Source organism: Hemiscyllium ocellatum, chromosome 5, assembly GCF_020745735.1.
Source record: "Hemiscyllium ocellatum isolate sHemOce1 chromosome 5, sHemOce1.pat.X.cur, whole genome shotgun sequence".
NCBI lineage: Eukaryota > Metazoa > Chordata > Chondrichthyes > Orectolobiformes > Hemiscylliidae > Hemiscyllium > Hemiscyllium ocellatum.
Window position 1 is genome coordinate 58,410,159 of NC_083405.1, and position 24,494 is coordinate 58,434,652.

The 24,494-nt window shown below is 39.9% G+C and overlaps 1 protein-coding gene across 1 annotated transcript in view; it reads left to right on the forward strand.

Annotated features, from left to right (window-relative positions):
* Window positions 1-24,494, forward strand: part of calcr (calcitonin receptor) — a 157,685-nt gene that overhangs the window by 10,562 nt on the left and 122,629 nt on the right. Inside the window, exons 3-6 of the mRNA XM_060825461.1 lie at window positions 3,440-3,538; window positions 11,671-11,704; window positions 14,045-14,190; window positions 17,882-17,992. Of these exons, the coding sequence (XP_060681444.1) occupies window positions 3,440-3,538; window positions 11,671-11,704; window positions 14,045-14,190; window positions 17,882-17,992 (390 nt within the window). The remainder of the gene's footprint in view (window positions 1-3,439; window positions 3,539-11,670; window positions 11,705-14,044; window positions 14,191-17,881; window positions 17,993-24,494) is intronic.

The following is a 24,494-nucleotide window of genomic DNA, read 5'->3' on the forward strand; positions in this document are numbered from 1 at the left end:
CACCCCTCCAACCACAACAAGGACAGAATACCCCCCGGTCCTCACCTTCCACCTCACCAACCTCTGCATAAACTGTATCATGTGCTGACATCTCCGCCACGTCCAAACGGACCCCACCACCAGGGATATATTTCCCTCCCTACCCCTTTCCACTTTCCACAAAGACCATTCCCTCCATGACCACCTGGTCAGGTCCATGCCCCCCAATAACCCACCCTCCCCTCCTGGCAATTCCCCTGCCACTGCAGGAATTGCAAAACCTGCGCCCACACCCTCCACCCTCACTACCATCCAAGGCCCCACAGGAGCCTTCCCCATTCATCAAGGTTTTATCTGCACATCCACAAATGTCGTTTATTGTATCTGTTGCTCCTGATGTGGTCTTCTTTACATTGGGGAGACTGGACGCCTTCTCGCAGAGTACTTTAGGGAACATCTGCAGGACACTCGCACCAATCAACCCCACCACCCCATGGCTGAGCATGTCAACTCCTACTCCCACTCTGCCGAAGACATGAAGGTCCTGGGCCTCCTCCACCGCCATTCCCTCACCACCCAATGCCTGGAGGGAGAATACCTCATCTTCTGCCTCACAGCACTCCAATCCCAGGGCATCAATGTGGACTTCACCAGTTTCCTCATTTCCCCTCCCCCCACCTTACCACAGTTCCAACCTACCAGTTCAGCACCATCCTCATGACCTGTCCTACCTGCCAATCTTCCTTCCCAGCTATCTGCTCCACCCTCTTCTCCAACTTATCACCTTCATTCCCACCTCCATTCACCTATTGCATTCTTAGCTACCTTTTCCCCAGCCCCACCACCCCACCATCCCATTTATCTCTCCACTCTGGAGGCTCCCTGCCTCATTCCTGATGAAGGGCTTTTGCCTGAATCATCAATTTTCCTGTTCCTCAGATACTGCCTGACCTGCTGTGCTTTTCCAGCACCACTCTAATCTTAGCTCTGATCTCCAGCATCTGCATCCTCACTTTCACACAGTTTTCTTTTCACCATTAGATATCAAGAAAGAATAAGACATTGTTTGCGAAGTGGCCGGCCTTTACATTGCAAAGATTGGATCTCTACTAAGAAACACACAAAGTGTTCACACTTCAACTAGTCAGCAATAGGGAAACATTTAAGGACAATAATTTGGAACAAAATTGATTGACATTTGGCAACATGGAAGCTCATAAATGAAGATCACCATAGATTTATTCAAGATAAATTGAATTTGACAGATTTGAGTGAGTTCTTTGATACTGGAACAAAGATGATTGATGAAGGTGGTGACTGCGTAAAGTGGCTATCAAAATGTGTTTGAAAATGTACCATGAAATATGTCTGTTAGCAAAATTAAAGCCCAGTTGATTAAATATACGGGAGCAGCTTGGATATAAAATTTGTGAATGCAGAGAAACCCACACTGGCTGTGTTTAGAATAGAATCCCGACAGTGCGGAAGCGGACCATTCGACCCATCAAGTCCACACCTATCCTCCAGAGAACATTCCTCCCAGACCTACCCTATCCTGTAACCCTGAAGTTCTAGTGACTAGCCCACCCAGCCTGCACATCCCTGTACACTATGGGCAATTTAACATGGCTAATCCACCTAACTGCACATCTTTGGACTGTGAGAGGAACACCTAGAGGAAACCCATGCAGACACAGGAAGAACGTGCATACTCCACACAGACAATTATCCGAGGCTGAAATTGAACCTGAGTCTCTGGCACTGTGAGGCAGCAGTGCTGACCACTGAGCTGCCAGGGTGGCTCCAATGAAGGACTCTCCTTCTCATTTTCTCCCCTCACCTGAGGCATGGTCACCCTTGTGTTCAACTACTACCAGTCATCTCTCTCTAATGGGAGAGCAGCCCAATGGAAACTTTACTTTTTAGTGGTAAACAATGGCTTCTCAATCTGGAGGGAAGTATTCAGTGGTGATGTGCAGGGCTCAGCACTAACATTTCTGCACTTCCTGATATAAGACTCACAACAGCACCAGTAGAGCCACTACAAGTGTTCACTGCCATAGGTCCTTCTGAGGAAAGCCTGAAATAAGCAGAAATCTTCCAAATGTATGTTTTTTGGTTTGTTCACAGGTCTAAAGTTAAGCTGCAGATAGATTTATTTATACTAAGTTCTGAAATTTGTGCAATTTCATTCATACTAATGAACAGTTGAAAGAAGAGCCCAAAGTTCTCTGTGGAAGTGGCAATGTCAGTAAAAACATAACAGTGGCAAGTAGAAATGTCAGTAAGTGGAAGAGTAGAAACTCATGGCAAACACAGGGAGATGAGGATGTTTTCAGTGTTAAGACTGTGCCTTTTTATATTGTGTTATTAAAAGCTGGATAGAATCAAAAAGAATTATTTTAAAAACCAGTGTCTGAAAAGGTGGGTATGTTTTTGAAAGTAAATAATCTAACAGCTAATGTGTGAACAACTGTTTGAATAAGCAGTAAGTAGCTTTTGAGTTGCACATGATTTAGAGGCAAAGGATGTTCAGTCACAGCATTTGCTGGCAAAAAGAAGTTGATTGGTCTATGGACTAGTGGCCATTTATCCATGGCAGAGAACTTTTTGCCTGCTTACAAATTCATGATTGGTTCTTAGGTAGTTGAACTGCTTAGAGCTGAGAATAGATTACAGAGAAAGAGAGGAACAATCAGTTCCTTCCAGATTCTCTGTTCTTGGCAGTTAAAACTCACTGTGAACTGAAGAAAAGCAATTTATCTTTCCTATAACAGTTGATGAATCAGATAAATCAGAGACTTTATATAAAATAATGAGCCACCGACCAGTGGAAGTAACGGAGAAAGACGACTGATGCAATGTGTTGGTCAGTGGAGCAATCATGAAAATCATCTCAACTGAAGAGTTTGGGAACAAAGACTACTTTTCAGTCTTTCCTCTCTGTTCATAATCTACTTGACTGTGTGTGTGTGTGTGTGTGTGTGTGCGCGCGTCTTAGTAAAGGGGAGTTTATCAGGACCCTGGAGTTTTAAGTAATGTTATAACTGTTTACCTGCAGATAGAGTCTAATTACTTTCATAAGTAATGATACTTCTTTAACACAGAAACCTGATCCATATTTCCTATCAATCTGGGTCTGTAAGTCCGGTAAATTAGGGAACTGTGAGTACTTTATAAAATTTGTAATTGTTATGTCAATTCCAGGAGTAGCAGGACTTAATTTCCAGTGTGGGATCCCTGTGAAGCATAACATCACGTTAAAATTGTGTCATTTAAAATGTAGCTCCAACTTCCCAACTTCTTGTGATATTTACATTGCTGAAGTTAAATAATTGGATAGTTCTATTTTGCTAACATAAAAACCATTTTTTTATTGTAAGTAGACTGCATGCTCTCGGCTTCTGCTTGTTTGTAAACTTGAGCAATTGCTGAAAGATAACTTCTATCTTCTTTCCAGAAAAAGCTACAAAATACTGTGATGAAACCGGGAACTGGTTTAAGCATCCGGAAACCAACCGTACTTGGTCCAACTATACATTATGTACTAAATTCATAGGTTATAAAGGAAAGGTAGGTTTCACTTACCCTTAACTCAGTTACTTCCTGATACTTGCCCCCATATCCCCTGAGGCAAGTTTGGAATAGCCTTGTTTGGAGGTGATGGAAGATACATTGTGCTGATTATGTCTCTAACCCTAATTAAGAGAAAGTGAGGACTGCAATGCTGGAGATCGGAGTCAAAATGTGTGGCGCTGGAAAAGTACAGCAGGTCAGGCAGCATCCGAGGAGCAGGATGAGTCAATGTTTCATTCATAAACCCTTCATCAGGAATGATGAACAGCCTATTTCTGATGAGGGATTTATGCCCGAATCATCAACTCTCCTGCTCCTTGGATGCTGCCTGACCTTCTGTACTTTCCCAGTGCCACACTTTTCGACTCAACCCTAATTAAGTCTGTGTAGTATCGGTTTAAAGGTGGCTGGCTGTATAGAGCCCAGTTGAAACCCTTGAGTGGACACTTATGAACCATGTCAGGACCAGCAGTTGTTGTGAGAAACAGCAGCAGGTAGAGACTCATAATTCAGAGAGACCACCCAGCAAACCCTGTCAGGAATGCCTTTGGCCTTCAAAGGAGGGATCCTTCAATGTACTGATCTCTGATCTAATAATGTGCATGGGGGAAGGGAGGGGAGGGGAAGTATAGGAACTTACCCCCAGCTCTTACTGTTGGTTACCCTCTGCCCTCTTGATTGGCTTCCCTATTCCCCCAAGTCCCTCCTCCCTACATTTTATCTTAGCCTGCCTGGCACCCTCTCCTCATTCCTGATGAAGGGCTCCGGCCCGAAATGTCGAATTTCCTGTTCCTTGGATGCTGCCTGACCTGCTGTGCTTTAACCAGCAACACATTTTCAGCTCTGATTTCCAGCATCTGCAGACCTCACTTTTTACTCGAAGATTTTAACCTACTGCGAATCCTCTTGCAAGGATGCCTTCGTTGAAGAAGCTCTCTTCCTCCCCCTACAAGGATACCTCCTTCCACCTATAACATCTCCATCACCCTTCCCCCAAGTCCCTCCTCCCTACCTTTTATCTTAGCCTGCCTGGCACCCTCTCCTCATTCCTGATGAAGGGCTCCGGCCCGAAACGTCGAATTTCCTGTTCCTTGGATGCTGCCTGACCTGCTGTGCTTTAACCAGCAACACATTTTCAGCTTCCCTATTATGAAAGTCCAGCTCACTTACCTGCTTTCAGAGGATCTATCACCAATCTCTATCACAGGCCTGAGAGAAAAAGTAGTAGGTATCACCGCTATAGCCTCTGTTTGCCTAGCAATTTTCAGGGTTGTAATATCGAATCAACAATAGAGAATACTGTAGTTTAGTTTGTGAAAGGCTTAATACAGAGAGGGAAATAAGCACCACTCACTATGAAAATGTCATATAGACTTTGTGGGCAAAATAGTTCAGGATCTACCATCTGGTCCTCCTCAGATTTTCTGTAACAATGTCTATCGTGTCATGTAGCCTGTGACTAAGTTGCTAACATTCAATAAATGATGTATTGTTTACAAAAGAGACTCTTCCAGTTGGACCAAGCATCCACTAAGTTTAAAGAGGATAGTGGCAGTATCTTTCACCATGAGTAGCAGCTTATACAGGCAGTGAGCTAACATGTCCATGCAACATGGTGGCTGCAGTACAGATCTGATTTGCCTACTCATACAAATAATGGCCAGATGTGTTTCAAGATATTCAGATTCTCATTTAAGTTACCTGCAAATACAGTACTGTCAGCTGGATTTAAGAACATTACAGAAGTAATCCTCATTGAGGAAGAATACTCCAGTGAATGGCAAAAGCATTTCAGACCTGGTAAGAGAAGTACATCAACAAGAGAGTTAGGAACTTCCTTGAGAAGGAGAATTAGTAACTCTAAAGCAGAATCAGACTGCATCATGAGGTGATGATCTGTCAAAATAGGTCTGATTAGATTCTCTACGATACAGAAACAGGCCATTTGGCCCAAAAATTTCATACTGACCCTCTGAAGAGTAATCTATCCAAACCCATTTCTTTACCCTATATTTACCCCTGACTAATGAACCTAAGACTATGGGCAATTTTAGCATAGGAAAAAGTGAGGACTGCAGAAGCTGGAGATCAAAGCTGAAAATGTGTTGCTGGAAAAATGCAGCATGTCAGGCAGCATCCAAGGAGCAGGAGAATCGACGTTTCGGGCATGGGGCCTTCTCCAGAAATTTTAGCATAGCCAATTTCCCCAACCTGTGCATCTTCAGAGTGTGGGAGGAAACCCACACAGACATGGGGAGGATGTGCAAACTCCACACACACAGTCACCCACGGCAGGATTCAAACCCGGGTCCTTGGCGCTGTGAGGTAGCACTGAGCCACCATGCCACCCTGTGTCTGAGTCTGAGTAATCAAACAGGCTCAGAGGCTCCATGGATAAAGCTTACAATCTCTGAAGGGTCAAGGGGAACTTTAAATTGGTGCAGCAATCCAGGCAGAAAAAGCTAGAAGTTAAACAACTTCTACCACAAATCTAGCATCACTGCCAAGCAAATGAATACCACAAAGCATAACTGCAGAAATGGGAAGTAAAGGGCCACAAACAAAATATCACTTTGAAGCTGCGCATTTCAGGCTTTCACAAAACTAGTAAGTAAAATGAAAATGTTGACCAGATTAAAAATCTCAGAAGACATGAGAGATAAGTTTACAAGACTTTATTCAGGCCATGTAAAACGTGGAACATGTTTTCAAAGAGCTGAAATAAAGGAGAGGTCATTCATTTTATCCACTAAGTCCAACGATCATTCACTAAAACAATAATTAAAATGAGAAATGTTTATGAAAGCTGCAAACCATGACTTTCATAACGAGAGATTGTGAAAAAGACAGGAATCCTCCACTTTACCTATGATGGATGAGAGTTATCTATTTTATTGGTGAAAAGCAGATATCTTTTATTTTAGCTCTAAAATGTGGAAAGATCATCCAGTAAAGCAGCAAACAGCAGCAGAATCAGTATTATTGCAAAATTAGAAAAAGTAAATATATTTATGATTTTTTTAAGAAGATTTGCAACTCAGGTTGAGGTTCTGGATGTAGGTTTGCTTGCTGAGTTGGAAGGTTCATTTCCATGAATTTCAATGGAAATGAATCTTGCAGCTCAGCAAGCAAACCTGCATCCATATATATGAATAGAGCTGATGATATTACAGTCTACTAACAGGAAACAGTAGGCACTTTTGAAAAGGTTCTGAACATCTTTGGCAATTATGGCAATGTCAGAACAAATAAAAATTCTAGAAAAACCTATTTTGAATAGAAGAGTTTAGAATCCAGGGGAATCCATAGATGATTTCAGCAATCATCACTCCAGGTTAGCAATACTTGCTCACTGATGCCTAGATGGTTACAACCAGGACCACTCGGCTCTTGACATTATTACAGCCTTGGTTCAAATGTGGATGAAAGTGCTGAATTCCAGAGATGACAATGAGGTGAGAGTGACATCAAGATTGAGTGTGATATCAAGGAGGCCGAGCAAAACTGAAAACAATAGGAATCAAGGGGAAAACTTTCTGCTGGTTGGCGTCACACCTGATACGTTGGAAGATGGTCCTGGACATTGTAAGTCAATCATCTCTGCTCCAGAACATCTCTGCAGGAGTTTCTCAGAGTAGTGTCCAAGGCCCAGCCATCTTCAGCTGCTTCACCAATGACCTTCCCTCCACTCATCAGGTCAGAAGTGGGGATGTTCACCAATGATTGCACAATGTTCAACATTGTGACATTTGTGACTCCTCAGGTACAGAAGCAGTCTATCTTCAAATGCAACAAGATTTGAATAACATCCAGGCTTGGACTGACAAGTGGTTAGTAACATGTGTGCCACTCAAATGCCAGGGTATGACCATCTCCAATAAAAGACAATCTAACCACTGCCCCATGATAGTCAATGGTGTTACCATCACTGAATCCCCCACTATTAACATTCTTGGGTTAACATTGACCAGAAAGTCACCTGGATTCTGCACATAAACACAATGGCAACAAAAGAAGGTCAGATACTAGGAATACTTCTGTGAGTAACTCACCTCCTGACTTTCTGAAGCTGTCCACCATCAACAAAGCACAAGTCAGGAATATGATGGAATACTTTCTACTCATCTGGATGGGCGTAGCTCCAATAACACTGAAGAAGCTTGTCACCTCCCAGGACAAAACAACCCACTTGATTGTCATCACATCCACAAACATCCATTGCCTCCACCACTTACATTTAGTAGCAGCAGGTGGATGCACTGAGAAAGATGTACTACAGAAATTCACCAAAGATTCTTAAACAGCACCTTCCAAACCCATGACCACTTCTAACTAGAAAACAAGGATAGCCAGTACATGGGAATACCATCACCTTCATGTTCCCATCCAAACCACTCACCATCCTGACTTAATACCATTTCTACACTGTCACTAGGTCAAAATCCGGGGATTGCCTCCAAAAGGGCATTGTGGGTCAACCCACAGGACTACATTGGTTCAAGAAGGTAGCTCACCACTACCTTCTCAAGGGCAATTAGGGAAGGGCAATAAATGTTGGCTCAGCCAGCAACACCCACATCCTATAAATGAATTTTAAAAATGCCAAAAATGTGACAATGGTCACTTCCAGTCAGAATTCTAAGAGACAAAATGATTGTAGGAATTGCTGATAAGTCTTTGTCAGATATATTACAGTCCAAAGAAGATCTGACTGTAGAGAAAGGCTTTTAGTTGCACCATTAGTCAAAAGTTTAGAAGCAATGCAAAACAATTGTAAGCAGAGAAGTCCAGCTCTGAAACAGGAGATCAGTGTAGTCAATTTAATTATTAAGTACAAAACAAAAGACCACTCATGTAAGAAACCATTTCAGTGAATACAACAGGCTCCTGATATTAAAAATTCCTGTTAGCACTGTGGAGCAAGGAAACCTCACAGGCATATACAATGCCAAACTGTTAAATATGAATGTTTTTTCTGTTGCACAGTATGTCACTTTTAGAAAAAGTGCAGATGTGGAATATAGTTTCTGAAAAATGAGAAATTAAATTGCTAACTGCACAAAATGTTTAATGAGGTACAAATTCTACAACATAAAATAAAATAAATTTAGTAATCAAAACATACAATTTGGAAAGCTGATATTTATAGCAATGGTCATTTTACGAATCTCAAGCTAGCCCAAGGCAAATATTATAGGATAGTGACCATGTCTAACACTATACTGTCTACAGATGACAACAGTGCAATGACATGCTTCCGGTGGCATAGCACTTAAGGTTAATAGCATGCCACAAGCAACACTTCAATATTAGCAACTCCAAATAGTAAACAATCTGAATATTATTTCACAAACCACAACTGAGAATTATCACTCTTGCTTGGGAAACAAAAAACTGATTTTGATCTTCTTCACATTGTACAAGGAGTTAAACTATGTAAAGTTAAGTAACGGTCACTGAAGGTCAAGAAACAGCTGGTCATATCTGATCAAAGGATATCTGGATAAATATTTCATAGGACTTGCTGGACTCATGGTGGAACCCAATGAAAAAATAGAATCTATTGAGATTAGTTACAAAGATAGTATGAAACAAATTTCTTATGCTAATGAGATTAGAAGCTGTGCACAAATTGGACTGGCACAAATGTTCTCCATTGCTATCAATAGTGAAGTGAGCTCAGATTGCAAGAGCTAGTAAGGTTCATGAGGAAAAACAAGGAATGGAGGAGTATGAAATGAAAAGCATAATCCACTTGACCCAATTAATGAACTTATAACAGATATAGCTTGAAGTGCATTAGAGCTTGATGAACAAATACCAATGTCAGGTTCAAGTTTGATGTTCGAGGCTGAGGTTACTCAGAAGAGGCAGGTTCAAGCAGATGTTTCATTGTATTATCTTCCAAAGAGGAATCCTTAACCACTAAGACAGAAATCATAGCAAGCCAGAAACAATCGTCATATTGCAAAACTGAGGAAGTAACTGTGTAGATTTCACCAATATTGCAACTGCTGGATGTGAATGAAAGTCCAAATCAATCACCATATTGAACTACAAGATTTACATGGTTTATTGCAAATTTACAAGTGGATTGACAATGAATTCTGCAGACACAGGCTGAAGATGTAGTCTATACAACTCCACAGAATCTATCATTGAATAGGGATGGCTTATGTCCAATGATTCAAGATACTGTCAAAAGGATATTGCCTGTTTCAGCAGTGTTCTCCATGAAGTAAATCCAAAAGATTGTGTATTTTCAGTTTAAAGTGACCTGTATACCTCAAACTGTCAGCAAAAGAACCAAAGACAATGAGTTTCTGCACAGCAAACAACTGGGTCTCCCAAATCTGATACGACCACATCCCAGAGGAATAATGAAACCTCCAGATGGGCTAAATTTATAAAGTCAGACACATGAGAATATATAGGGTCATGCTAAATGATAATAAGTACCGTAATATTAGTGAATAAATAAAAATTTGCAAGAGATATTTGTTTATGGATCTGAAAGGGTCTGAAATGGTTGATAATGAGAAGTTCCATAAGCACCCCCACTAAAATGTCATGTAGCCTTGAGGTCAGAGTCTTGACAGGTCGAGGTAAATGGATATAATCTAATTAACATGTGGAACATGGTTGTAGAATGACAAAGACTAGGAACTGAGGGTTCAGTGATATTTGACATTTCAGAATGATGGGCATAAAGAAAAGGAAGTGGTGTTGTGCTGATAGAAGAGATGAGATCAGTTCATCAGTAAAGAAGGATCTCAAACCAGATGAACAAATTGGGAAACCTTGTTTGGGTGAAGCTAACAAACAATAAGGACAACAAAAATTGGAATGAGTTGTTCATAAGCCACCATATGAATTGATGATCAAGAATACATTCGCTATCTACTGAACTATATATTTCAAAATTCTGGAATGTTGAATATCAGATTGCACAGACTTATCAAGATTCAGCCCCATTAATTTCCCCAACACTTCAGTTTTCTTGCTGATACTATTTTCCTTCACTTCCTCGTTTCCTAAATCAAAAGGATCTCTAACTCTGAGAAATTAGGAGCATCATATTAATCAGGAAATCATTACAAGGGAATCAATGGATAAATCAGCAAACAGAAATGTCTTTCATCTGCATATAGCCTGGATAAACCTAAAGCTCATGCTGTGGAGGATTTCTGAGAGTTTCTGGAGTGTATTAAACAAATAGCCTTTTTTTTAATGTAAATCTCACCAAAGAGCAGACTATTTTAGATCTAGTATAATGTATAAAAAGTGCGAATCAACAATTTTGCTGTAAATAAACATTTAAGGCTGCGTGACCATAACATAATAGCTAGTTCAGTCTGAAGTGAGGATGTTAAACATTTGAACTGAGGAAATTGTGAAGGTATGAAGGTAAACTGTCTGAGATGGATTTGGAATAATTCATTAAAAATTATGCCATTATGAAAGCAATGTGTACTTTTTAAGGATAATTGTAAATTTCAACACAATAATGAATTCTTTCAAGATACAAAAACTTTAAAAAGTCATTCAATTATAGTTGACAAAGGAAATTAAGAAATGTTTAAGATTAAAAGAAAAGGCTTATAACATTGCCATGAATAGTTAAAAAAAACACCTGAGGACTGGGAAAGATTTTGAAAACAATAAAGGCAGATCATGAAACTGAATAATAAAGATAGAACTCAATATGAATGTAGACTAACAACAAACACAAAACTGGACTGTAAAAGCTCGATATGTGTGTTCAAAAGGAAGATCTGGCTATTTGGTGGATCTACCTCAAGTAATGCTAGGAGAATTTATGTTGGGAAGATAAAAATGGCAGATAAAATTATTATTATGTGTCTTGGCACCTCAGGGAGAATCAAGAAATCTCCCAGAATTTGAGATTCGATTAATTCAAGAGAACAACAAAGTAAAGGAAATTTGTAACAGTAAGGAAATTAACCCAAAATTCTGAAGAAGAATCATACTGAATTTGAAAACTTAACCCTGACACATTCTCTGTGCTTGTGTCAGATTTCCAACATCCTCAGTATTTTGCCTTTATTAAAAGTTCACCAGAGTTGTTCCAGAATAATGAGACTGTTTAGGAAGAGAGTTTGGGAAAACTAGGCCAATTCTCTTTAGAGTTTTGAAGTTTGAGAGATGATCTCATTGAAACCTACAAGATACTTAAAGGGAGAGATTGGGAATATAGGTAAGATGTTTCCCCTGTTTTGAGAGTGTTGAACCAAGGGACACAATTACAAGACAAAAGGAAACAATTTAGGACTAAGATCATGATTTTTAAAAATGCAGGTGTTTGTTACTACTTGGAATTTCCTTCCCCTAAAGGCTGTTTTTAAAAAATCAATTTGTAGGATTGGGTGTCACTGGCTGGCCAGCATTTATTGCCCATTTCTAGTTTAGGTTGAGAAGGTGATGATAAGCTGTCTTCCTGAACTGCTGCAGCCCACCTACTGCGTAGTGACCACAATGCCATTGGGGAGGAAGTTCCAGGATTTTGATTCAGAGACAGTGAAGGAATGGTAATATATTTCCAAGTCAGGATGGTGAGTGGCTTGGAGGGGAACTTGAAGATGGTGGAGTTCCCATATTTCCTCTGCCCTTCTAGATGGAATTGGTTGTGTGTGTGGAAGGTGCTGTCTGAGGATCTTCAGTGAATTTCTGCAGTGCATCTTGTAGATAGTACACACTGCTGCCACTGAACAATGGTGATGGAAGGAGTGGATGCTTGTGGATATGGTGCCAACCTAATGGGCTGCTTTGTCCTGGATGGTGCACTCATCCAGGCAAGTGGGGAGTATTCCATCATGCGCCTGACATTAGCCTTGTAGTTGGTGGATAGAGGAGATGAGTTACTAGCTTCTTAGTTTCTGATCTGGTCTTGTAGTCACTGTGGTGAGTTCAGTTGAGTTTCTGGTCAATGATAACCCCCAGGATGTTGATAGTGGTGGATTCATTGATGGTAATACCCTTGAATGCCTAGGGGGCGGTGGTAAGATTGTCTGTTATTTGTGATGGTTACTTGTACACTTGTTATTTCTTGGTCTATTAGCTTGTTCATTGTGTTTTTTTTAGAGATTGACAGATTTTAAATATTAATACAATCCATTTAAGCTAACTGATAAACCTTTACCTAAAATTGTCCAGCTAGCAACAGTCTGGTGAGGAAATGATAAGAAAAGATTCAAATTAGATGTCAAGTGATGAAACAACACAAGTTCAAGCAGAATATTTAAATGATTCATCTTCTAAGAAAGAACTATCAGCACTAACGACAGCTAACTAGCAGCAGTCCTCAGATAACATGACTGAGTATGCGAACATGTTGGATTAATCAGTGAGACAATTACAAAGGGAGACTGAAGATGTTCAATCTAATCTACAAGTCAAAGCAGAGAGCTTACAGAATTCAACATAGATGTATTTTCACATTGAAAGTAAGGATCTGGATACACAAATTGAAGATGGGCTATATGTGATTCCTTGAGAGCCAACATTGAGAAAAGATGACTAACATCCAATGATTCAGGGCATAGTCAAGAAGAAGCTATGTGGCAAAGAAATCCAATATATTGTCAATGAGAAGTTGTATAGCTCAGAAATCCAAGAAATGACAAAAATAAGAATGCCTGTTTCAACCGAGCAGCTGCCTTCCATATGCAAATTCATGAAGTTTAGGTCAACTGGATGATATTTTGGGTCAACTGCCTGTTTCAGCTGGGAAGAGCTCTGCTGCAAAAGAAGCTCAGGTGATTATGGCCATCCGAATGTAGTGATAGACGGATAACCTGATTTAACAGGAACAACAACTCCAGCAAAGACATCCCAAAAAGATACCCCAAAATAGAGAGACTTTACAGACCACACAGTGTCAACAATAGAATCAAGAACAACAGTTTTCAAACCAAAGGCCTGACAATATTTCAAGTCCCAATGTTGGCAGTCAGTGAAATAATGTGCAAATTAAGCATGTTAAAGTTTGCAATATTTAATTACACAAGTGTTAAATGCCAACTTACATTTAAAGCAGCTTAAAATTTATTAAATTTATTATAATTTCCAAAATTTTAGGAGGCTTCCCAACAGAATTTCTTTTTTTTATAGAAATACATTACCACAAACTTCAAATTACTTTTCCCATGTTAACTGTTAACATACTTGAAATGTATTTCTGCATGTGTTGATAGCAGGTTATTTGTTTAAAGTGAATGGGTTAACAAAGAGAAGAAGACAGTACAACTCCAACGCATCATTCAATCCTGCCAATTTCAAATACATTTCACAATGTCTCAGAATGTTATTGGCTGTGCAGTCAATATTAGATAGGAATACCAGCAATTTTCATGGTTCTTAATGAGATTTGATTCAGTGACTAATTTGAAGAATTAGCAGGTGATGAATATTTAACAGATACACTTTAATACAATGCACCCTCTCTTTCACCTCAGGTAAATATGTCAAGCATTGCATCCACTGAAAATTATGATGAAATTACAACTGAACCATCATCAGTTGAAACTGCAGAAGACCTAATAATGCAAAAGATAATGGATGCACAGTTTAAATGTTATGAAAAAATGGTCAGGGACCCTTTATATGACAAACCAGGTAAGAGGCAACAGTTAGCAAACATGTTTGCTTACATTTCAATTTCTGTTCCATTTTAGCCAATATCATTTATGGTTCTGTTTCTTCAGGTACTTCCAATCACCTCTTTAGTGCTGTTATTATCATTCCACCCTCCTCAAAATAAAAGACTTATGATTCCATGGAGTATGCACCACCCATCTCAAACCTCCATGTCCTCTTCAATTTCCTTGGACATGTTGTCAACTCTTCAGTCTGTATCCATCTTTCCAAGAATCCTCAATCAAGATTCCCACACATAACAATACTGAATCAGTTCTTATCAAAGTCATAAATGACATCCAATGTGATTGTAATAAAGGTAAACCATCCCTCTTCAACCTTTCTGCAACCTTTGACATGGTTGATTGTGCCATCCCTCTCTCCACTGTCTCCACAACAGAATGAGACTGCTCTCACCTGGTTCTGTTCTCATCTATTAAATTGTAACCTGAGAACCAGAACCAGTTACAATGCTTTCTCTCCCTTATCCAATATTAATCCACCGCCACCACCACCTTCCCCCCAACCCCTCCACCCCGCCCCTCACCCCTACACCCACCCACCCACCCCCACCCCCACCGCCTTTATCTACCTAACTTTCAATATCTGCTCCTCCTTGGTGACAATGTTCAAAAAACACAGATTTAGTCTTCGCACTGACAGTGGTGACTTATAGGTTTACCATGCAACAGGTTTATGCAAATTCTTTACTGTATCTAACTTATAAGACTTTGTGTCTGACATCCAGTTAAAATGAGTAGAAATTTTGTCAAACTAGTTGGAATGGTCAAAGTCATAGAGTCATAGGAAATATAAGATAGAGTTGTACAGCACAGAAACCACCCCTTGGTGAAACTCATCGATGCCAACCAGATATCCTAAATTAAACTAGTCCCATTTGCCAGCATTTGGCCCATATCCATTTCAACCCTTTCTATTCATTTACCCATCCCATAGAGATGTACAGCACGGAAACAGACCTGTCGATCCAACACATTATGCTGACCAGATATCCTAACTCAATCTAGTCCCATTTGCCAGCGCTTGGTCCGGAACCCTCTAAACCCTTCTTATTCGTATACCCATCCAGATGCCTTATAAATGTTGTCATTGTACCAGTCTCCACCACTTCCTCGAGCAGCTCATTCTATGCACACACCACACTCTGTGTGAAAAAGTTGTCCCTTACGCCCCTTTTAAATTTTTCCTCTCTCACCATAAACCTATGCCTTCTAGTTCTGGATTCCCCACTCCAGGGAAAAGATTTTGTCTATTTACCCTATCCCATGCCCCTCATGATTTTAGAAATCTCTATAAGGCCACCTGTCAGTCTCTGATATTCCAGAGAAAACAGCCCCAGCCTCTTCCTTAACTAAAATCCTCCAACATCTTTGTAAATCTTTTCTGAACCCTTTCAAGTTTCACAACATCCTTCCTTTAGGAGGTAGAACAGAATTTCACACAACATTTCAAAAGGGCCTAACCAATGTCCTGTATAGCTGCAACATGACCTCCCAACCCATATACTCAATGCTCTATCCAATAAAAGAAAGCATACCAAATGCCTTCTTCACTATCCTGTCTACCTGTGACTCCACTTTCAAGGAACTATGAACCTGCACTCTAAGGTCTCTTTGTTCAGCAACAGCCCCCCAGGGCCTTACCAGTAAGTGTTTAAGACTTGCTCTGATTTGCCTTTCCAAAGTGCAGCAACTCACATTTTTCTAAATTAAACACCATCTGCCACTCCTCAGACCATTGGCCCATCTGATCAAGATCCTGTTGTACTCTGAGGTAACCTTCTTCATGCAATATATTCTGTTTTCTAGTCACCAACTCTATCCATTCCCTGGCAATTGTTTGAAGCTGAATCAAACTGTAACTTTGGTGTCATATTTGCCTCTGAGATTACCATCTGCCGTCGTGACGAAGACCACCTACTTTGACCTCAGTGACATTGCCTGACCCCATTCTGTCCAGATAACAAGACCACAAGACCAGATAATCTACAGTTGAAACCTTCTCCATCTCACTGTTAATTATCCTTCTGATTATTCCATCATTTTTCTGGTCAGTCTTTCACATTTCAACCTTCCATGATCTTGAGTCATCCTAATCTCTGTTATTTGTATCCTTAGATGCACTCAGTCCCTTTTTCCTATCAGCCTTCTTCTTACTGACCATCATTGGCTCCTGCTGAAGTAATACTACAAATTTAAAATTACCAACCTGTTTGCAAATTTTAGGGGGCTTGCATTTAAGGTGAGAGAGGGAAAGTTCAAAGGAGATGTAAGGGGCAAGGTTTTTACACAAAACGTGGTAGGTGTCTGGAACACACTGCCAGGGCTGGTGGTGGAGGCAGGAACATTAGCGGCATTTATAAAGGACTTTTATATAAACACGTGAAACACAAGAAATGAGGGGATATGGACCAAGGGCAGGCAAATGGGATTTGTTTCATTTGGCGTCATGTTCTGCCCAACATTGTGGGCCGAAGGGTCTGTTCCTGTTCTGTATCATTCTACATTCTATGTTCTTTGTAAATTACTAAATCTCCCTATCCCTGTATGTGCCTTTAGCTTTACAATTCCAACTCTGAAATAGCTACACTGCTCTTAATATTGATCTTTTCATGTCAGTCTATTTGTAACCTGAGATCCAGGTTCAAAGGCTTCCCTTTCTGATCCTGTATTGCTCCCTCTGGTGTTCCACAGGATTGAGCCTCGTTCTCTCCTATTTCTCAATGAGGTGCTACTCTCTGGGGGCATTCACCAAAAGAAAGCAGATTTAGTTTTTATACGAACACTGTCAAATTACGGTTTACTGTCTCAGAAGGAAAAAATCTTGAAAAGTTGCAAATGGCGCAAATGAAAATAGAAAGTGCAACAAAACTCAGCAGATCTAGCAGCATCTGTGGTGAGGCAAATCTGTTGTGGCTTAACATTTCATGTCCAGTTGTTCAGAACTGAGGGGGCCTGGAAAAATCCAAATTTCATGCTGTTGACAAAGGGGAAAGGATGAGCAAGTGGTACAGATGATAAAGTTGTCTCCAGCAAATAGCATTGGGGTTGGTTATGATAGTAAAAGAACAATATAGATGAAAATACTGACAGTCCCCGGCTATGAATGTGTTCCATTCCTGAATCTGTTCGCAAGTCAATTTGTGTGCACCTTGTAATGCAGTACAGCTTCTGATGGTCTAAGCTGCATAGGTTTAAGGTCATTCAAATTTGTAATATGTGTCTTTAGATGCACTAAGTCCCTTTCACCTATCAATATTGTTTTTGCTGAACAACATTTGGCTCCACTTAAGCAATGCCTCAATGTTAAGATTCTGTCCTTGTTTTTGAATCTCTCTATGGCATTGCTTCACCCCAACTATACAATTGTGACAACCCCCCATGGTGTCCACACTTTTCTAATTTTGGTCTTTTGACAATTGCTAATTTTAATTGTTTTCTCATTTAGGTTGATGCTTTCAGCTGCCGAGGCCATAATCCCAGGGATTCAATTTTCTCATCTGCCCTAAAATTTCTTTTTATTGTTTGGTGTCAAATGTTGCTTTATAATTCCTCCTTGAAATGTTTTATTTCAGTAAAGGAACTGTATAAATGCAATTTCTTTGTTAGAAATAGTATCAGATATTCAGCAATACTTTTTGACTTGGCAGGTCTATACTGTAACCGAACCTGGGATGGATGGCTATGCTGGGATGATACACCAGCTGGAACCCTCAGCATGCAGAACTGCCCCAATCATTTTAATGATTTTGATGAAACTGGTAAGTGAGTTGTATCTTTGCAGTCCTTTTATAACTCTTGAGGATGTTAATGCTGTAGTATCCTCGTAAAGCAACTTAATATTGATGATGAAAGTAATTCTGACATCTTACTGAGTTGCTGAGCGTAGGTTTAAGGAACATGCACCAGCATCATGCAGTGTAAATGCTCACTGAGTGTTGCTGATATGACACCAGCTCTGCCCTTTTCAACCTTAGCACTCCAGTTAATACCTTCTCTTAATGGCACACAGCTCTGCATGAGCTCGGCAGGATTCACTTCACTAGAGCTTTTCAAAGGGCTCACAATAGGGCCTAATTGCTGATGGATCTTTACCAATGCTGCAGGAGGTTAGTGAAGTCAGTGGATATCTGAGAGTGAGCGAGTGAGAATCATAAAACTGAGAATGAGTTACACACGTGCACGTACACATGTCTGCACATACGCGTGCACAGACAGAAAGGCAACCTGATTCTCATTCGAATATTAATTTCACTGAGTGTGCACCACAAGAGGCGAAGCAAATTTGGTGTTAAGTAAATATAATTTCTAAGCTTGGCTCCAATACCTGCCCCTGCCACTACCCTTTCCTGACATGAGTTGGTCGGGAGTTGGTTTTTCAGTCGTAAGAGAATAGTTAGCAAGAAAGCAGGCTACACCACCAGTGCTTCATCTGGAGGCTCACTGAAAATGTATAGTGGTGAAACATCTGAAAACAAGACTTCCATCTCAGTGAGCAAACCTACATCCAAGAATGGTTACATTGGTAAAGCTTGCAATAAAGTCTAGAGGCAGATAAGAGGTTTGTGCATAAGGCATTAGATGGTTTGGATTGGTGTGGTAGAGATGGTAAGTGTGTGTGGAAGTAAGGGTGTATTAAGGGTGAAGCTGGAGGGATTTTTGTTTTAAAAATTGCATTTCTTTACAATTTCAACAAAGTGCCGATACACCAAAACATGTCTACCACCTAGTCCACCTATGGATCCAGTATGCTCCACTTCCATTCCAGGGAAGTCTATTCCGGAAACCCAACATCCACACAAATTCCAAATAGCAGGCCTCATTCTCCCAAGGCAGGTTTTCAAAGCAGGGGAATGACCTGATATAAGAGCAAAACATCAACCCTTTGATAATGGAAGATCTCTACAAAAGTGATTTGATTAGATTACTTAGTGTGGAAACAGGCCCTTCGGCCAGCAAGTCCACACCGACCCACCGAAGCGCAACCCACCCACACCCCTATATTTACTCCTTCATCTACCACTAGGGGCAATTTAGCATGGCCAATTCACCTAACCTGCACATTTTTGGACCGTGGGAGAAAACCAGAGCACCTGGAGGAAACCCATGCAGACACGGGGAGAATGTGCAAACTCCACCCAGGGAGTCGCCTGAGGCAGGAATTGAACCTGGGTCTCCTTCGCTGTGAGGCAGCAGTGCTAACCACTGTGCCACCGTGCTGCCCATAGGATTCAAAGGCAACTGAAAAGAGACAAAGGATATTAGCTGTAAGACTCCAGAGGTTAAAGAATCTTTAGATTCTGGACCTGATCAGGTGTACCCCAGAACTCTATGGGAAGCTAAGGAAGAGATTGCTGGACCCCTTGCTCAGTTATTTGCGTCATCAATAGCCATGGGCAAGGTGCTGGAAGACTGAAGGTTGACTCATGTGGTGCCATTATTTAAGAAAGGTGGTAAGGAAAAGCCAGGGAATAGACTGGTAAGCCTGACATCAGAGTTGCCTGACAAATTTACTAGCATTCTTTGGGAAGTTACAATTGGGATAGATAAAGGGGAGGTAGTGGATTTAACATATTTAGACTTTTAGAAGTCATTTAATAAGATATTACATATTAGAATACTTAATATGATTAGAGCCCATGGTGTCGGATGTAGTATATTAGCATGGACAGAGGTTTGGGTAACAAATAGAACACACAGAGTTGGGATAAGGGGGTGCATTTTCAGAGTGACAACCTGGTGTGCCACTAGGATCAGTTCTGGGGCCACAATATTTAAAATGTATATAAATGAATGGATGATGGAAGCGTATGTACTATGGATGTAGGTTTGCTCCCTGAGCAGGATGGTTCATTTTCAGATGTTTCATCACCATATTAGGTAACATCTTCAGTGAGCCTCCGGTCGAAGCAATGCTGTTGTTTCTTGCTTTCTATTTATATGTTTGGGTTTCCTTGGGTTGCTTATGTCATTTCCTGTGGTGACGTCATTTCCTGTAATTATGTAATTTCTTGTTCCTTTTCTCAGGGGGGTGGTAAAAGGGATCCAAGTGAATGTGTTTATTGATAGAGGTCCAGTTGGAATGCCATGTCACCTACTATATTTAACTTTGCGGATGACACAAAAATCGATGGGAAAGCAAGCAGTTAGGATGACAAAAGTAACTCATAATGTTTAAAAAAACAACATTGAAATGAATGGGCGAAATCTTGGCGAATGCAATAAAATGTAAGAAAATGCGCGATTATGCATTTTGGCAGGAATAATAGAAGGACTGAATATTATTTGAATGGGGAACGACTGCAAAAAAGCTAGGGAATGGAGACATTTAGGATTTTTTATCCATGAGACATAAAAAGCTAACATCCAAGCTCAGTGGGTATTATGGAACGCAAATAGTTGTCCTTTGTTTTATAGGGATTGGAATATGAAAATAAGAAGATTTTGATAAAACTATAGAAACTTCACTAGACTGACACTAGGTATGGAGGGTCTGTCTTATGAGGAGAAGTTGAGTAAGTTGGCCTTGTATTCATTGGCCTAAAGAAGAATCAGAGACAACCATAAAGGAAATATAAAAGATCCATATGGAACTTGACAGTGTACATATGAAAAGGTTATTTTCTCTTGTGGGAGAGTTCATGACCAGAAAGCATAATCTCAGAATAAAGGGTCACGCATTTAAGACAGAGATGAAGAAAAACTTCTCTTCAAGGCTAGTGAATCTCTGGATTTTATTGCAGGCAACTGTGGCTGTTAAGTATATTAAAGGCTGAGATAGACAGATTTTTAATCAATAAAGGAATCAAGGCTTATGGGGAAAAGGCAGAAAGTGGAGTTGAGGATTATTAGGTCAACCATGATCTTATTGAATGGTTTCCAGACTCTATGGACTGAATAGAGAACCAGACTCAATGGGCTGAAGGCTTATGTCTGTTCAACGTCTTATGATCTTAAGAATATTAGAACCAGGAGAATGTGAAGCTGAGGTGACTACACCTAAAACAGTAAACTTGTGCAAATGGGAAGAGTACAGCTGTGGGATTGACTGGAGGAGATATGAATATACATGTCACCAGAAATAAGCAGAATCTCCAAAGAAACGCAACATTTACGTGAATTTTTAAAACTGTGAAGACTGAGTAAATAATGTTCTCATTTTTTGATTAATATTTGATTTGCAATTTAATAACTGAGTGTACAGGGAAGTTGCATTCGGAAGTCTACTTATTTAAAGTATAACATAGAAAGTCGGAGCAGGAGTAGGCCAGTCAGCCTTTTGAGCCTGCTCAAGCTTCAACAAGACCGTGGTTGATCATCCAACTCAGGAACATCTTCCAGCTTTCTCCCCATAAACTTTGATCCCTTTGGCCCTAATGACTACATCTAACCCCTTCCTAAAACATTCAATATTTTGACCTTGTTGGAGAGGAATTTTAAAACGTCCTAAGTCCTGCGTTCAGCAGCACAAGTCAATCTTTATTCTGAGCTCGTTACCACGCAGCTGGGAGAAGGTCACTGCAGACAGATTCCAAGACTCTGCCCCTCTCCCAATAAAGTACAGGATATTTACACACTCTGCATTACAATGATTACAGCAACATTAACATCAACACTAGCCACCTCTCCTCTGACCATTGTGCCCCACCCCAGATATTTGTCAGCTGCATCATACTGAGGTGGGTGCTGTTTGGTACCTTGTGAAGCTCTGATTACTTATTTACACAAGGTCATAATGACTAAGTAATGTTTTGCAATTGCCCCTTACAATGCTATTTGTTTTTCAGTGTCCTTTACTCTGCGTTATACATCATTTGGTCCTTGATGTTATACCATTCATCCTTTAATTCCCCCTGCTGACAGGATGGGAGCTTCTCTCTACCATCTATAACAATTTGTCTAAAGGATGTTTGTTGCACTTATAATTTCTGTATACCTACATGTATAATATTTAATGGGAATTACTTAAGCCTTTGGTTATGGTGGGATCAGATTTTCCCTTCTACTCTTCACTAAATAACAAGTTTGCTCTTTCCCACTAACATTTCTATGAGGCACCTCATTATCTTATCTGGTTGCTATGAACATGAAGACCATGATTCTGACTGTGGAAATTGCTACCTTAACTCACAATTCTCTTCACTCATGGGCAACTCCAGCAGACCTCGACCTGCCGATGCTTTTGTTGGTGCAATTCTCTGCTGCAGAAAGCAGTTGAGGCCAAGCATTGAAAGTTTTCAAGACTACACACTATACTCTGGTGTGTTCTCACCAAAGCCCTGTACAGCTGCATCAAGGCATCCTGCTCAAATCCTCTCACTATGAAGGTCAATATGCCATTTGCTTTCTTTACTGCCTGCATGTTTACTTTCAGAGATTGGTGTACAAGGACACTCGAGTCTCATTGCAACTCCCCCTTTCCCAGTCCATTGTCATTCAGATAATAATCCACCTGCCCGATTTTGGTACCAAAGTAGATAACTTTACATTTATTCACATTATACTTCATTTGCCATGCATGTCCCACTCACTCAATTTGGCCAAATCACACTAGAGCATCTCTGCATCCTCCCTGCAGATCACTCTCCACTCGACTTTGTATCATCTGCAAATTTGGAAGACATTACATTCAGTTCCCTCATCTAAATAGTAATAAATATTGTGAAGCCCTGAGGTCTAAGAAATGATCCTTATGGTCACTGGTGGGTAATTAGTGTAAGTAACTGTGTACATTAAATGCAACTGACTGTTTAAGATACGTTGGCATTCATGTTCTTTGATAGTTTTGTTAAATAATTAAAATGTCTAAATAAAAACGTTAAAATGTTTTAGTTTTAACATGTAGATCTTGCTTTTAGTAAATATCTCAGTTTATACATTCCTTAAAAAAGAGCATCTTATTGATCCCCACCAAAATCATAAAAACTGTCAGAAACATATTATTAACTGTGAGCCAAGGTGAAATAGAAAGAACTCAGGTTTGAAAGGAAGAGAAAAATAACACTATTCAGCTAGCTTTTGCAAAAGTAAATGTTAAACACGAATTTTAAATTAGAAAGAAACACAATTTAATATAAAAACGGTCTTCTCAATTTCTACCCAAGGTCACCCTAAACAATTAGCAGTGCTATAGCAACCTCTATAGATCACTTGCTCCTGTGCTCTATAATCTATCCTAGTTACTGATCCCTCAAGCCCAAACTTCTTAGTGTTGTGTTTTAACTCCTCCATGAGCTCACCTCTCCATTATATTCTCCATCCTTACACTGACCTGAACATCATAATTGCTCCAACTCTGAGATATTATCCATTTTATCCACATTATTGCAAGTAAGGTTAAAAAAAATCTCTTGATCCTATACATTAGATTTTGCATCCTAAACCTCTTTTCCTCCCAAGTCTGTCTCTTTTTTTACATCCAATTCTTTATCCAATCTGTTTGACATTCTGATTAATATCACCATTCTGAGGAAGGGTCACTCGACCCAAAATGTTGACTCTGATTTCTCTCTACAGATGCTATCAGAGCTGCTGAGCTTTTTCAGCAATTTTTATTATCGTTTCTGATTGACAGCATCCGCAGCTCTTTTGGTTTTTCTTAATATTACCTTGTTTGGCTTGACTCTGATTACTGACTGATTATATTCTTGCGAAGTATCTCTGGAATTTCTTTCTGTGTCAACCACAAAAATGCAAATTGTTCCTGAGAACTTACCGATGAAATCAAAAAATCCCTCATGCTTCCAGACTGAGATTTCCCGTGTACTGACTGTAGTCTCTGAACGGAGATGGCTCCTACTGAACGAAATCATTACCTTTTTTTTGAAAGAATGGTTGAAATAACATTGGAATGCATTGCTAAACTGCAGCAGAAGGCCTATGTTGCATAATATTCCAATTAGCCCTTTATGGAGTTGAGTGCCTAAATATGTCACACTTCTGAAAAAAATCTATTATATATCTATGCTAATTTAATTCATGAAATTTCGATATCTATGGTGGCTCACTGTGTGTGATGTTGCAGTTAATGATCATGGCTTCCTTTTCCCTGCTGCAGAATTGCTGATAAAGCTATGTGAATTTGTATTACGTTATTTATCCAGGCAAATAGGATCTGAATTGGCTTGGAAAAAGAAAAAGAATCCTGTTTATTGCTGCACAAATATAAATACAGAAAATGTTGAATAACTAAGGTGAATAAAACACATTTTTTAATAATATCCAAAAGAAAACAATATTCAATTTCCAGTCAGCACTATTTCA